The sequence below is a fragment of the Hippocampus zosterae genome, chromosome 7 (genome assembly GCF_025434085.1).
Source record: "Hippocampus zosterae strain Florida chromosome 7, ASM2543408v3, whole genome shotgun sequence".
NCBI classification, from domain to species: Eukaryota; Metazoa; Chordata; class Actinopteri; order Syngnathiformes; family Syngnathidae; genus Hippocampus; species Hippocampus zosterae.
The window spans coordinates 5895711-5910414 of NC_067457.1; the positions used below are offsets into that span (position 1 = coordinate 5895711).

The window sequence follows — 14704 nt, forward strand, 5'->3', positions numbered from 1 at the left end:
AGACTACGATCATTAATTAGCTGGGGAAATAAGGCGTATGGACAGATGTGTGAGGCGAGGCAATTGTGACCAGTAAAAGTAATAAAAGACACGACATTTAACTAATCTGGCGGCCAAGCCCTCCTTTTTCCTCTCGATGTTCCCTTGATTAAATACGGCAACAGTAATTACTGCTTCACAAAACTCGTGGTAAAAAGAAGAAACGTGTAAGACCTCCGAATTAACCTTGCTAGACCTTCTTGAAGAGATCGCTCTCTGGCTGCGAGGCATGAAAAACATCAAACTTGCCAAACAACAAAATTGTGGAGAAACGGTGAAATCTGCAGGGATGGTTGGCAGAATAAGCCAACGGAGGAGGCCCGGGCTTGATTAGCCTGTGAAACGCAGAAGATCGCGCCCACAATAAAGCTAATGACTGTCTTTATTTAAAGAAGCTGCTATCTGCTAATGAGCCCTCCTATTCAATCCATCATCGGACGGGGGCGACGCTCGGTGAAGAACGATCGCGGCAGCATATGCTTCCCCTCCTCCCCTCTCCCACCGTTTGGTCATTACTCGCACGCATTCGGCACGGGGTAAAAGCCAAAGCGTGACGGGTACAAATGCAGACGCACCACACGCGGCCTGGAACAAAGACCCCGAGAACATGCGCCACGCACCGGTCGGAACTGCAGCCTCATCTGTCCACATTGTTTTTCCTTTTTTTTTTTTTTTTTTGTGACATCATTTGATAAAGTGATACTTCAGGCTACTCCATGCATATAAACATAACATATAGCTTGGCGCAATCAGTCCAGTTCCATTTTTACAAATGCCATCTGAAAATAACATTTTACAGTGGCACCTTCCAGACTCACCTCCAATAACTGAAAATACCAGGCAGGGCTCCAAACGATGCAAACTTTTTTTTTTTTTACACGACGCATATCCAAGAATGAAAAATAACATTGACAGTAAAGAGGAAGTGCAGCAAAGCAAGAATAATTACAGCGCTAAATGGCGAGACACGGTGATTATAAGACAGCGTCTGAATTGTAGTCAAACAACGCGTGCGCTGGATGTTCAGGAACAAAACCGCACCGCAGCGTACTGTTGAAACAATATGCTTCATCAAGCTCATGCTCGCTTTTGTTTGCATGTCTGCGTGAATTATAACCCCCCCCGAATTTGGGAGTTTAAAAACATGTCTTTTTGGTCTGCGCGGCAAAAAACTAATTAACCATAAGTGGAGTAGCAAGAGCCTCAGTCTGTTCATCGCACATGGTTCATTGTCATCGTTTTTTTTTCCCTTCTGCGCGATTTCATTTTTTTTTTTGGTTTGTTTTGTTTCCAATTCAAATATTCATGATGCAGCGCTAAAAACAACACACGCACTCCGTTATGGCAATCATGAAAACGTCAGATGATGTCAGAACTGCTCTCCTTCTTTTGATCATTGACGAAAACCTGTGCAAAGTATTCAAAGTGGCATGAGCCTTCTTCAGCCCTCAAACCTGATAACCAAGAGGATACTGAGGAGAACGACAGCGGGTCTCCACTGGGAGGACCATTTACGAATTGCAAAGTCAGTGACAAAACTCGAATCAGGTAAACAATTTGAAATGAGCAGCGGTATGATCACCGGAAAGGGAGTTCGGGTGCCATTACCCATCTGTGGTATATGTACAGATCTATGTTTGCCAAACAGTCATTTGACTTTAGCGTGCCAGGTTATAAACCTTCCCCACTGACCTGTTTTGACTTTAGAGCAAAGCAGGAGCTACTCTCTACCGGAACCGGTGCCTGTTACGGCTGGTCACACTGTGTGTGCCCGATTAAAAAGCAGCCAGAATGATTCTAATGCTTGCAGCGGCCTAACAGGTAAAAAGTACACAGGCATTCATCTCTGGTGCCGCTCTGTGTCTGAAAGCAGAATTAAAAATACATGACCGTTGTGACTGCGTCAGAACACTTTTCGCGCGGAAAAAAAAAGACAAACTAAGTCCCCTGATGCTCACGCCATGTGCGTGGCTGGAACAAAGTGAGCCGAGGTGACAAATTCGCTGATAATTTATGAAGCATTATTCACATGGTTCAAGCCAAAGCCCGACCAAATTATTAGTCAAATCGGGTTTTTTTCCCCTCAGACAAAAGGCGCATTGGCCACCTGTGTTTACAATCCATTATTAATGATGTGGAGATAGGATGAAGCGAAAGCGAGTACAGAACTAAGCCTGCATTTCAATCACTAAGGGTCATATTTTTATAGGGAATTTTGTGAGGAGATTTTGTGATGAAAAACACCAAATGGGTCCATTTTTGCTGTTAAGTGCTTTTTTGCTAATTTGTGCTGCTGCGTTAACGTTAAATATGGCAGAGTGGAGTTGACAGCCACCATTTGCGTGTCAATTCTGATGAGCGGTTAAAAGAAATGTCAGAAGCGTAGGTAAACTTTCAGCTCTCTGCGTGATGACATTCATCAGTGACTTTTCTACTCCGGCTGCAAAATCAGCATACCTTTGCTTTGAGCTCGTCGTTGAAGTGCGGGTCATTGAATTCGACAAAGCGGAAAAACAGGGCGCGCTTCTGGACGATGGAGTAGTTCCTGGGAATTTCCTCCTCCATGTACTCCTTCAGGAAGGTCATGTTGCACAAGAAGCGACCCGTGAAGGCCCGCAGCAACTGGAACAGCAACTCTATCTCGGAGTAGTTGCGCCTTTTGGATGGGAGACAAGGTCATGAAGTTCAGCGCATCGGTGTAATTAAGTCCGCTTTGGCTAACAATGTGACTTGGGCACGACACGCTAACAGTAGGGGAGTGGTGGGGAGCAAAGTTTGGACCAGACACAGCCTGTTCTTTTCTTTAATTCAGCGCACTGAGCATTTACATTACCCATAGTCCTGTATTTGTGGCATTTATTTCTCCTAAAACTGATCAATTAAACATCCTGAATCTACTTTTTTTATACTTTATCTCATGATAGAACTTGTTCTTTTATTGTAAATCATACATGTAAAACACGAACATTTCGTCGCTGTCGGGCAGAAAATCAAAGCTAGCACCTCAAGCACTACGTTTGCCCACCTCTGTCGTAACCGGGCAGTCGCAATGAAAATTCAAAATACGTACTTGCAGTAGCTCAGAAGACAGTAAGCCAGCAGCTTCGGCTCCTTCCAGTTGGTGGCGGCCATGTTGTCTTTACGATGTCTCTCTTGAAAAGCCTCGCTGACCCACACGCGCCTCAGCTGATTCACCAGCGAGTGCTGCCCTGCGAGCCAGCCTTCATCGTTCTTCACAATGATACTGATGATCTACGTAGACGCAGTGACGGAAAAAGGTGAAGCATGCATTTCGTTACTCTCGAGGCGGTCATAAAAATCGGGTATACCTTAATAGCTTGAAACTGGAGGTCCAATCTGGCTGTGGTCGTAGAGGGAGATCCAGGGCGGACAGTGGCGGCCGTGCCAGCGGGAACCAGCAAGGTGACAAAGCGGTTGGGATTGGAGGCCAGGACGTCTCTTAGTGGCTTGGCATCTTTGTGTTTCAAAAAACTCTGCAGACGAACACAGACACATTGTCCAACTAAAACTAAGATACGTTTGCAGCCAAACATTGAAAGACTTGGAAAGGAAAAAAAAAAGTAAGCGTCGGTTGGTTTTCCGCTAATTGGAAGACTACGAATCGGGAGGCCCGATGCCTTCTTTCATTATGACCCATTAGTGGGGAAGCTAAAAAGCCAAATGTGCCTGTAAGCGCACCAAAGGGGCAACCGCTTAACGCGCCCAATGTCTGACCATGAACATGCGGCTCCACTGAGGGTCATTAAGAGTCGCCTCCATCATGAACAGCTCCACTGTCTGAGAAGGGTGGCGAGTCAGGAACTTGATCAAAGGCTCCCTGAATGGACTGCCGGCCTGCATGGTAGAAAGAAAATAGATGGAGTGATGGGAAGAAACGGGGGGAAAAAAAGTATTAGAATAAATATTGAGTTCACATGAGAATGAATGAATAGAGTAAAATACAGTATTTTACATACACCTAAATTAATAAAAAAAATGTATCTGCATCATCACCTACAAAGGATTTGGCCCATCTGTGCAGCATAAACATCACTTTGCCTCTTGGGATCAAAAGTTAGCTCAACCATGATCTAGATGGCCGAAAGTTTAGAATCAAGTATGAAAACCATCACCATGGTTCCCTGACTGAGTCATTATATGGATTAAGAGGTACGTCCCAAAACGTCTGCCCTCATAGCGTTTTGTTTTAGGATGCGTCTTACTTCAATGAGCATGGCCCTCTCGGTCTTCATGACCACCTCTAGCAGAGGTTTGACGAGAGTCTGAGGTGCGGCGGGGATCAGGTGGAAAAGGTTGATGATGGCAGAACAGATCTTCATCTCCTACAAAAAAAGAGCCAGCGAGAGAGAGACAAAAGAAGATAAAGGGGTGTAAATCAAAGTCTCGGGTAAATGCCGGCGCGGGACGTAATTTGTGAAAAACGAGAATTTTAGTCAAATGAAAAATGCATTCTGTGTCAATTAGTAAAATAACCAACAGGGAAAGACACTCCACAGGTTACTGATTTACAAAGCCATAGCAGACACACATTTTCAAGACAGGACGTGTATTTATTCTTTAAAACCACTATTTGGGGATGAAATTGAACTGTCGTCGGCGTCTTTGGGGAAGTGCAGTTGTCAGTCGGGAATTCGAGGCTTCCAAAAAGATCAAAATGTGAGAAGGGCTGACATGACAGTGTCTGCAGACAATCACAAACACATGGACACAAAACCAAAGGGCAACTTCACCAGCACCACTATCACAACACTGGCTCAAGTAAGTGTCAAAACGTCACCAACAGAGGGCGCAATACCAGGGTCAAATCTCACCTCAAAGCCCTCCAATGCCGGCTGTATACCAGAATGGGAGACAGTGATCAGAGTCAGCAGAGTAGCGTGTGTGTGCATTTGAGTGTGGCTGACATGTCGTCTGAGCAGGTGAGCAGATGAGACAAGATGATGAAATGAATGGGTAGGCAGCGACGACCTCTATGTGCGACCTTGAGAACAACTTTGTGTCAGGGGAGCATGCAAACTACACCAATCGCATTTGGAGATACGCGGGCACAAATTAAGATTCAATCCCTGCAAGACAAAAAGTCAATCGGATGGACTCTTTCCGTATGGCTTTTTTTCCCTCCCTCAGTTTGGCGCCACCCTTCATCATCCTGTTGTTGTCGTTATCAGACTTGGCTAATTGACCATATGACCCCTGGCTCGACTGCGTCTTCACCTCACGGTCAACTGGCATATGACAAGGAGTCAGGTTGAGAATAAGAAAAAAGGGGCTACTTTGCATGTCATTATGCAAAGCATTTCGAGATGGGGAAGTCGCAACTCTCATGAAATGAAAGGTTGAAATGGTTTTACTTCCCCAAGAGAGGCGACTGTTTTTTTAATTTTTCTCCACGTTAGACTCTCACCTTTTCTTTGCCTTGGCAAGGTTATCTGTCAGGAAGATAATGAGGGGACGCTGCGCTGTGCCGACCACCGCCAGCCTAGCGCCTAATTAATCATTGATTGTAATATGGTCACTCACAACCCATCTGGGAAGAGGCCACGCACAGGATGTGTTGACTCTATGCGACTTAGGCTTTGTGCCATTTCCTGTTAGCTTTACACGGATCATGTGACGGCTGTATTGACTAGCCGCTTCCGCGCTGGATTCAAACTAAATCTCAGCTGAGCTACGTCAACATGTGAGCGGTATATCGAAGCCTCGCGTCTGCAGAATTTTTGCAGCGCTTTTAACGTGTGCGCACGGGGGATTTATCTCGAGCATGTATACTCACACTGCCGTCGCTGCGCTGGCCTCCCTTGTGTGTTATTACCACCACCTCCATCCACTTCCGCAGGTGTTGCTGATGAGACGAGGAAAAATAAAAATAAAATAGAACTGAGGCGAGGTAGGAGAGCACAAAGACACGCATGCATGGATGCACACCATTTTGCTCAATAAATAGAAATGAAACATCAATCCATACTTTCGCGGCACAATAAGATGATAAGTTAATCCTTTAAGGACACCCAGATGGGAAATTCAGATGTGACAGCAACACACAGGACGCAGCAGTGTTTAAGAGATAAGAATAACAAGAAATGAAGCGAATAAAAATACACCGTAAGAACCAGATACACAATATTTTTTTGAAGGATAAAAGTAGGAAAACGTGTTTTGGAGCCACAGATTAAAAACAGCCATCGAGTCTATGCGGGGTCTATAAATGTTGATTTAAAAAGGGAAGAAACATGTCTTACCATCATTTGATCACAAAACTTGTCATTGAAAGAGTTAGGGAAGAGGCGCGTGACAGAGGTCAAACGGTTGACCACATTCAGCGTAAGGCTGCGGTAGTCACCCAGCATCATAAGCAGGGGCCGCATGTGAGTGTGGATCTGGTCCACCTCAATAGTAGCGCCCTCCAGGAACTGGAAAAGAAAACAGAGGGCGGAATATCTCATGTCAACAAGCATACACACATGAGAGAAAGATGCATGGGAGAAGCCACATTCATTTTCCTCTCGGTGGAAAGAACAAACATCCATCCTGTATTGATCGGGCCACAGCAATGCTCATTACTGCTATCACGGCAGAGATGAAAGAGTGCGTGTCTGTGTGAGGGACGGGGAAGGCAGAATCATAGGATAAAGAGTGATGGCGGTCGAGACAGAAAATGAAGGGCACGGAAATTGAAGGAGAAAGGGGACAAAGAGCATCTAGGGTGAATGGATTGGGGTCTTCATGGTATGGATTCATTTGATAAATAGGGGCCTTGGCTGGTTCGCTCAGTCTGATAATGCATGGAAAGTTCAGATGGATTACTGAATGATCTCTGCAATTGAAAATGACATGAGTAAGGCAGCCAAAGAAATGTGGGAGAAGCCAATAAGAACCACTGAGATGAAGGCAAACATACTTAAAAAAAATTCTATGCATTAAAAAAACATGAGTGAGCCTCACAGCTTGAAGGCAATGTTGAATTTCAGTTTGGAGCAATACTGTCCGTGAGGTTTTTACTTAAAAGGAGATTTATATTCAGTAAGTTTGAGACACTAAAATAACTAAAACATACGATCCTGACAAATGAGGCTGAGAAGGAAAAAAAAGTACCGACCTTCCTCATGCATGCCTCTCCTGCTTCCTGAAGCTCACTGTTGGTGGAGTTGAGTGCCTTGAAGAGGGCGGCGATGATCTTCTCCCTGGATTGCGGTAAGTAGTTGCAGGCAGCCAATGCATCTAAGAAGGCAGCAGACAAATGGAGATATTCATACAATTATATATTTTTTTTAAATGGCACGCTAGCAATGCTAACCACTATTCTCATTCACCAACATCTGATTGCCTTGGCAAGACATTTCCCCTACTCCACAAAGCGCTATCGTCCAGCCACGGCAGCTGATAGGCCAGTCGATTGTAATTGGCCAGTTGGCAGGCGACGTGCCAAAAACGCGTGTAGCGATTCGTTGACTTGAAACGTAGACGCTGAGCCCAAGTTGACTCGACGACTTGCTGCTTCTACGCCTACAAGGATACCCCTTCAATATGATGCGACTCACTGAGAGCGGCGATGCGCAGGGGCACCAGAGAAGGGAGGCTCTTGTAACACGGCAGCTTCATCAGCGCAGCATCATCCGCCTCGCATAAGTTCAGCAGCTGTTAGACAGAACGGCAAAAAGGTCAGACTTCCTTTGGTTGAGAAGCACGCAAATGTGGGGCAAAAGTAGGGCGAGGGAAAGTAGGGCTGGCCTTTAAATAAAAAATAAAATAAAAAAATAAACCACACACAAACAGGTTATATATTGTATGACCTGTCAAAATGCCTTTTTTTCCAGGGTTGGGATTTCATACAAGGTTACAAATAAAAATAAGAAAGATATAGTGCCGCATCTTGCAAAATGCTTACCTCTGTATAGAAGACCTTGTGCTCCATGACATTGAGGTCCATCGTGAAGAGGCGGGGCTGCAGGGTGGTGCAGAAGGTGTTGCCTTCCATCAGGCCAATTTGGGCATTTGCGGGTTGGTGGCGCAGAAGATGTTTCTTGGGGGGAACCATATCTTGCAAAACCTGATCAATTGATTCAAATGTCGAAGTTTAGTCGGGATTTTGTTCTCGATCTGTTAAACAACATGTCGATCCCAAACGTTTGACCTCTTTGTGTGGCTCCATGATGACAGTGACACTCTTGCCGGTGACCTGGGCCAGCACTTGAAGGGAATGCATGGCCTGCTTTCTGACAGTGGAGTTGGGGGAGGTGACCTCTCGAACGAGGTCATGTGTTACCATGTGGAAAGATTTGTCTTGGGCGGTTAGGAGGTCTTCTGTTTTTTCTTCATCCTTCAGTGGAGTGGCGCAGCGCACCAGCAACTGCTCCAGGGTTGTCTTTGCCATGGCGACCGCTCCATTTGACACCTGGGTAAAGGCCAATTCAGAAAGTTGAAGCAATTCAGAAGCCGCTACTATTTGCTCAACATATGAACTAAACCGGGGGGGGGGGGCACACTGGAAATCAACACATTCATTCCCCTCTGAGCAAAATATTTAATCTCACCTCTCCTGTGAGGTCCATCATAACAAACAGCAGGGCCTTGAGAAAAGTGAGCTGGTTTTGGAGAACCCAGATGAGAGGCAACCTTTCCATCAGGAACTTGATGGACACCACCCCCCCGAGCTTGGCATACCATGCCTGCTCGTAGCAGCAGGCACACAGACGCTCCACAATGTAAGAGAACAAGGGAAGCTGACACGCCTGCAAATGAAAACAGAAGTCAAGCATGAACAAATCATCTATCTGAAGAAATGTAATTATGGCTGAAGGCTTCATTTGTCGGAACGATTTCTTTTTAATTGATTTTTTGGGGGGTGTGGCTTCTACAGATCAAAGCACTTCGTCGTGAACTCCTTAAAAAACAATGGCTGGCAGCAGAGAAGGAATTCGTCTTCAAGGCAGTCAGTGTTGCCAAATTAGCGATTTAGTCACTATATTTTCTGACTTTTTCTTACCCTCTATCAAGCTATTTTATGTTTTATTATAAAGGCAATATTGTAAAGGAAAAAATAACATTTTGTGAAGCACAAAATATTTTCTACGAAGTTTTGCCGAACACTAGCAACAACGAATTAAGCCCCTCGGTTGACTCACTCTCTCCTTGGAGCCCAGGATGATGCTGGCCACATCAAAAATGACGGCGAGGGCCACCTCACCGATCTTACACAGTTCCTTCTCTTCGTAGGCCATGCAGATAGCTATGGCATCGATCAGGACAAGTGGATCCATGCCCTTTGACCCGTTCTCTTCACTGTGGAACATGGCTGTGTTTGGCTGACTGCCAAGCTGGTAGCACGGCAGCAAGAATGGACCTGCGGGAAGGCAAATCCGCAAATGCATTTTAAATCATGACACTAAATGGCTCGGTAGACATCGTAAGAGCTTTATTGGGTCATCGGCAAAAAAGCTCATCTTCAAACGCGGGTCTCACCACACTGCTGAGCCACGGCAACCATGGTGTAGTGGCGAATCAAACTGGCTACGAAAGGTAGCGCACTGGGCCGCAGGTCCTTTATCACGGCAGACATGAATGCTCCAGTCAAGGCCTGCTCAAAAGTCCGGCGGGCAGGCGTGTCCTGCGCCTTGTAGCGATGAGAGATAATAACATTGGGGATCCACTTCTCGGTAAAACTGGAGGGAATTTAAAAAAAAAAAAAGAAAAACAGAACATATCAGCATTGAGTGCGTGTTCTTGGCATTGTTGAGAAATAATGAAGTACAAATGCTTTTGTTACTGTACTTGTAGCCCCCACTGAGCTTATCACTGTGATAACCCTTCCGTTCACAAATGCATGAATACGATCGCAATAAAATGCCAGTAAAGTATCATTTTTGCAGCTCCATTTTATTATTTTATTTTTTTTGTAAAACTTTACATACACCGTTATAACCACAACCTATGCAGCAAATAAAGGTTTTGATTTGCACGTTATCCTTTAGCTTGTCGCACCTCCGCAGCTCTGCTGGTGTCTGTTGGTATTTATCAACTATAGCTTAAGGCAACTGGGCCGCCCGTATTATTGAGCAGCTGTTTTCTCCATGGTTGAGCTTGTGCTTTATAATGACACACGCCGGGGGTGGACCGGATGGATCGCTTCATCTAATTATTGCTCTTTAAAAGGCTGCTATTGGGAGCACGGCGGTGGAGCAGGTGAGGAAGGCAAGTAACGTCGGAATGTCTGATCAATCGGCCATTTGTCATTCACGGGGCCATCACGCCAATGTAACGGTGTCCTCACGACAGCCATATTTTAAGTCATGTGATCGCGTAGGGAAAGGACGAGGGGAGCAAAAATGAAGGGAGAAGAAAAAAAAATATATTCCATGAGGGAGAACGAATCAAGAGGTCTGACAGTGGAGGCAGCATTCGCAAGCCTCCTCGCCCCCCATCATAAGTGACACACTTCATTACCCCGGCAGAACTGTGCACACAGACACACTTGTCTTACTGCATGAGCATAAGTGTGCGTGTAATGAAAGGAGAATGAAAGGGCCAGGATGTAGCATAAACAGACAGAAGAAAGTCAATTAGCCCCTGCCCGGGATCAATGATGGTAATGTGACTAACCCATCCCACAAGCACACCTCTTCCCCCTTGCTGTCCTGTGGGCTCACGTTATAGTTTTCTGTCTCCAAGTGAAGCCTGCCATCGAGTTGGGGTCTACTTGAACGTAATTAGCAACACCAGCCCATCACACGGAATTGTGTGTTGTTGTTGTTGGGGACCTGTGCAACTTCAAAATGGGTGTTTGCTTACTTGGGATGAGAAAGAAGCTGGTACAGAGCGTGTTTGTTATCATCCAAACTGGTCATAGCCACCAGGAAACACTTAATGACCTCCCACGCCTGTCGTCTGTAGTACGGCTCTGTGTTGGCACTCTTCAGACAGTCGAGGGCTGTCTCGATCGCCTAGAAATGGGGTACAGCACACAGATCTTGAGAAATAAACAGTAAAAAAAAAAAAACCCAAAAAGGATTGGATTGCAACTTCACACAAATAGTGATTAATTGGCACAAAAAAAGCACAGCCTAATCTGGCTTTGCAAAGGCAATTGTGATCTGTTCAATACAGCTTGGCTTACTTCAAAAGGGAGTGAATTTAATGCCACTCTGAACAAAGAGGAGCAGATCACAGAAACCAGACTTGGACATGCAAATTAGAACACTGCCTAATTGAATAATATACATGTCCGTTTATTCGAATATTTTCTCGAGAGTGAAACACTTGACTGGCTCTCTTCTCTGGTCAAAATTCCACCAACGCGACAGTCATCAGTGGCAATTAGTCAAGAGAGTCTATAAGATTATTATTTTTTGGATACATGTTAATTTACCTTGAAGCCATTTAATCTCATCAATGTCATTTAATTGCTTTGTTTCATCTAATTGCAAATGAAACTCTCCCGACGTCTACTCACGCTTGTATTTTATATTCAAATTCTGCAAGTAGAATTTGGAGTGTGTGAGGGACTGTGCGTGGCCTGAATCTATGAAGACTGCCAGAGAGCTAAGCGGCCATTACCAAGAGTAAATAGTCCCATCATAGTGGACCACACTAGATTGATGATTACGGACTTGGTCTGAAGTTACACGGGAGACGGATTAAATTACCAGGAAAAAACTGCACACGCATATCTGAATAAAAATACTGCTCCCTGTAGTAGTGGCGACGGGGCCTTACTTTCTCCATCGGGAGCTGTATCGAGGCTTTGCAGTCGGTGAACTCAGCCTTGATGCTGGGTCCTTGAACCTCAGTCACCACATAGTGCAGCCTCTGAGACTCCTTCAGCATCCTTCTATTGCTGCCGCCAAACTTTCCCAACACCCGGTAGGCTACGTGTGAGATGGTCTCAGCCGGGTTGCGAAGGGTCCGCCATAAAGCCTTGGAGCGCAAACGGAGAAAAGAATAACTGTGTGAAAACATGTGCTAATGCTAACATCAAATTGTAAATTGAGATCATCATTCTGTTCTTCGTCGTCTTGGGATTTGAACCGGAACCTGACCAAGCAGCTTGATAAGAATTGCACCCGTCTGTCAAACTTCATACCTGCATGAGCTCAGCCCTGACAGGTTGGATGTGATCATAGAGGAAGTCCGGCTGCAGGTTGTCCACACAGAGCTCTAAGGTGCGGAGGCCTTGGCTCACGAGAGTCTGAGAGCCGTTGAGGGCTGACACCAGTGGATCCATGAGCATTGGCAAGTACGGCAGCAAAGAGCTGAGACGCACCGGCACTGTCAGGCACAACTCCACAAAGAGGTCCTTCATGTGCTGCTTGTGAAGGCCACTCTGCAGCATGTTCAGACCTAACGGCATGAAAAGTAGACACAGGCGAGAAGGGAAATATAGCGTACGGGACTTAAAGTCAAAGACCGGATTTTCACGACCATACGGCGCACCGTACTAAAAGGCGTAGTGTCCGTTAGGTTCCCACGCGTCATTGTCAGTCAGTTGCCATGCAAAATGCATGCACAATGTAAGATTTAAGTGCGTCTTTACGTCGGGAGAATACGGCAGATGAAGACACGTCAACACATCTGAGAACTGCGATGAAGACGTGTACCTTGTAGCAGATTGGGTAGGAGAGGCAGGAACTCTTGGTAGAGAAGGTCGTGACTTCCTCCACCAATGGAGCGGAAGAGTGCCCGTAGGAACAGGAAGTAATTGTAAGGTTCCTTGGCTGACTGGGCCAGTTCCATTGAGCTGTTTACTATCTTGTGGAGGTGTGGCTAAGGAAAAATGCATTCTTTTAATACCCATGTGGAACAAAATATAAAATAATGACTCGGGTGTGGTCACCGACTTTCAGCATCTGTTCATTCTCAGCTGCAAAAAGCGACACTGATCCAAACACCAGTTTAAAGAGCTTGAGGTAGAGATTGGAGAGCTCCACATTTGAGCCCATCTCTGGGAGTCTTTCCAGAAGGTATTCCACTAAGATGGTGGCAAAAAGAGCCGACGTTGACAAGTTGGCCAGGAAAGAGTTTGCCACGATCTGAGGAAGAGCAATAGAAATTAAACAAATAAACGAATGAATACAATTAGTTTTTTTCTACACTTGATGCGTGTACCTGGAGTGCATAATTCTTGGAAATCCGCTCCACCATGTACGGAACAGTCGTTTGAAAAATCTCCTTAAAAGTAAGTGGGTTCATCATGGTGAAGACCCCGGCAAAGTGCTCCAGAACTTCCTTCTCCTCTTTCATTCGTACCGCTTGGCAATTGGCCACTCTAATGTATGCTTGCTGGTTATTGGCAACTTGAACCTGGACAAATGAAAAACAAGGCATCTTTCAGAGCTGTGCACTGATTGCATTGATTTTAAGATCCATTTTCATTTATTGCCCTACTCTCTCCTCTGACTTTGAATGCGCGGATTAATGCCAAATTCAACGGCTCTCTTGCGTTACCTGATAGATGTCCAAAGCCTGCATGGCATACTTGACCAACTTAATGTAGATCTGTGTTTCCTTCGGCTGCAGCTGCTTGTTTGGTATGAACTGAGCCTCTGTTTGAAAATGTAAAAATATATATATTTAAGCGTGAAACTGTAGATTCTGTCGCATTGAATCATTTATCGTGGTCGTCCAAGAGTGATTTTGGTCAGCCTTACCTCCGGGGGCCTTGCAGGAGGTGATGCCCCACGTGATGGTTTTCACGCCACAAACCAGAGTTTTCACTAAACTACGGCAATCCGACACTTGAAACGTCTGCTTGTCCTCCTTCTCGCCCTGTCGGTCGAAGGCGGCCGCGGGAGGCTGAGGCGCACTACTGACGGGTGTGGGAGGAGCCGGAGGCGGGATGGCAGGCGTAATAGAAGGCGTGGGTGTGGCGGGAACACCCGGTAGGACCCCTGGCTCCACCACGCCCATTTCCGACTGAGGTTTGCACTTCTTGAAGATGGAGACAAGCTGGTAGCGTGCTATGGTGTGAAATTTCAGCACAAACACCTGAGAGAGACAGACAGACAGACATGGCATTCAACATTTCGATACGCAAAAAGTGACTGAGGTCCGTCGCTTTTTTTTGTGCTGGCTACCTCCAGCATCCTCATGAGGATGTCCCGGCCATTGCCATTCTCCTGCTCTGACTTTGAGCGAATGCAGTCCACCAGGTTGAGCAAAAGCTTGCAAGACATGGTCTGAATATTGCTCGGGAGCGATTCGTCGTCGATGTTCTTGGCAAACAGTTGTACAGCTAAGGATAAATCGGTCAGGGGCAGGTTCTGGCGAACGTGGTGAACGAGGTCTGCAAGTGTGCTGTAGGCCAGAGGTCTGAAAACAGAGATGGTGAAAAGAGAATTGACTATTGAATTTGAGGAGACGTGGCGAAAACTGAAGGCGGGGAGAGACAAAGTAACAACATGAGCTGCTCTGAAAGGTGAAGACGGTTAAGGGAAGCAACTCTGAAAACGGCCTCTGTCAAGGAAACTAGCAAAAAGGTGAGCTAATAAGTGACAACGATATTGCCGCCAGCTCTCAACAGCTCCTCCGCACCACTAATTTGAAATGACAGTTATATTACTGAAGTGGCAAGGGTGGCGTGGCGGGTCAAAGACATTTGCAGATCCGACCTACGGGGGAAACCCGGCTCCCCAGGAGCTGTGGGCGTACATGA

At 45.8% G+C, this 14704-nt stretch overlaps 1 protein-coding gene across 3 annotated transcripts in view; it reads right to left on the reverse strand.

Annotated features, from left to right (window-relative positions):
• The window catches only part of trrap (transformation/transcription domain-associated protein), a 51363-nt gene that overhangs the window by 31363 nt on the left and 5296 nt on the right, over positions 1-14704 (reverse strand). For 2 of the 3 annotated variants that reach the window (XM_052072685.1, XM_052072688.1), the window contains exons 14-37: positions 14127-14361; positions 13701-14037; positions 13498-13595; positions 13159-13353; positions 12891-13082; positions 12651-12816; positions 12137-12393; positions 11770-11970; positions 10846-10997; positions 9520-9719; positions 9183-9400; positions 8592-8789; positions 8192-8452; positions 7946-8107; positions 7599-7695; positions 7157-7278; positions 6300-6470; positions 5834-5902; positions 4872-4892; positions 4263-4382; positions 3775-3894; positions 3369-3533; positions 3110-3291; positions 2497-2695 (exon numbers count right to left, since the gene is read on the reverse strand). In XM_052072685.1, the coding sequence (XP_051928645.1) occupies positions 2497-2695; positions 3110-3291; positions 3369-3533; positions 3775-3894; positions 4263-4382; positions 4872-4892; positions 5834-5902; positions 6300-6470; positions 7157-7278; positions 7599-7695; positions 7946-8107; positions 8192-8452; positions 8592-8789; positions 9183-9400; positions 9520-9719; positions 10846-10997; positions 11770-11970; positions 12137-12393; positions 12651-12816; positions 12891-13082; positions 13159-13353; positions 13498-13595; positions 13701-14037; positions 14127-14361 (4138 nt within the window). The remainder of the gene's footprint in view (positions 1-2496; positions 2696-3109; positions 3292-3368; positions 3534-3774; positions 3895-4262; positions 4383-4871; positions 4893-5833; positions 5903-6299; positions 6471-7156; positions 7279-7598; positions 7696-7945; positions 8108-8191; positions 8453-8591; positions 8790-9182; positions 9401-9519; positions 9720-10845; positions 10998-11769; positions 11971-12136; positions 12394-12650; positions 12817-12890; positions 13083-13158; positions 13354-13497; positions 13596-13700; positions 14038-14126; positions 14362-14704) is intronic. The other variant, XM_052072686.1, reaches the window with a different exon arrangement.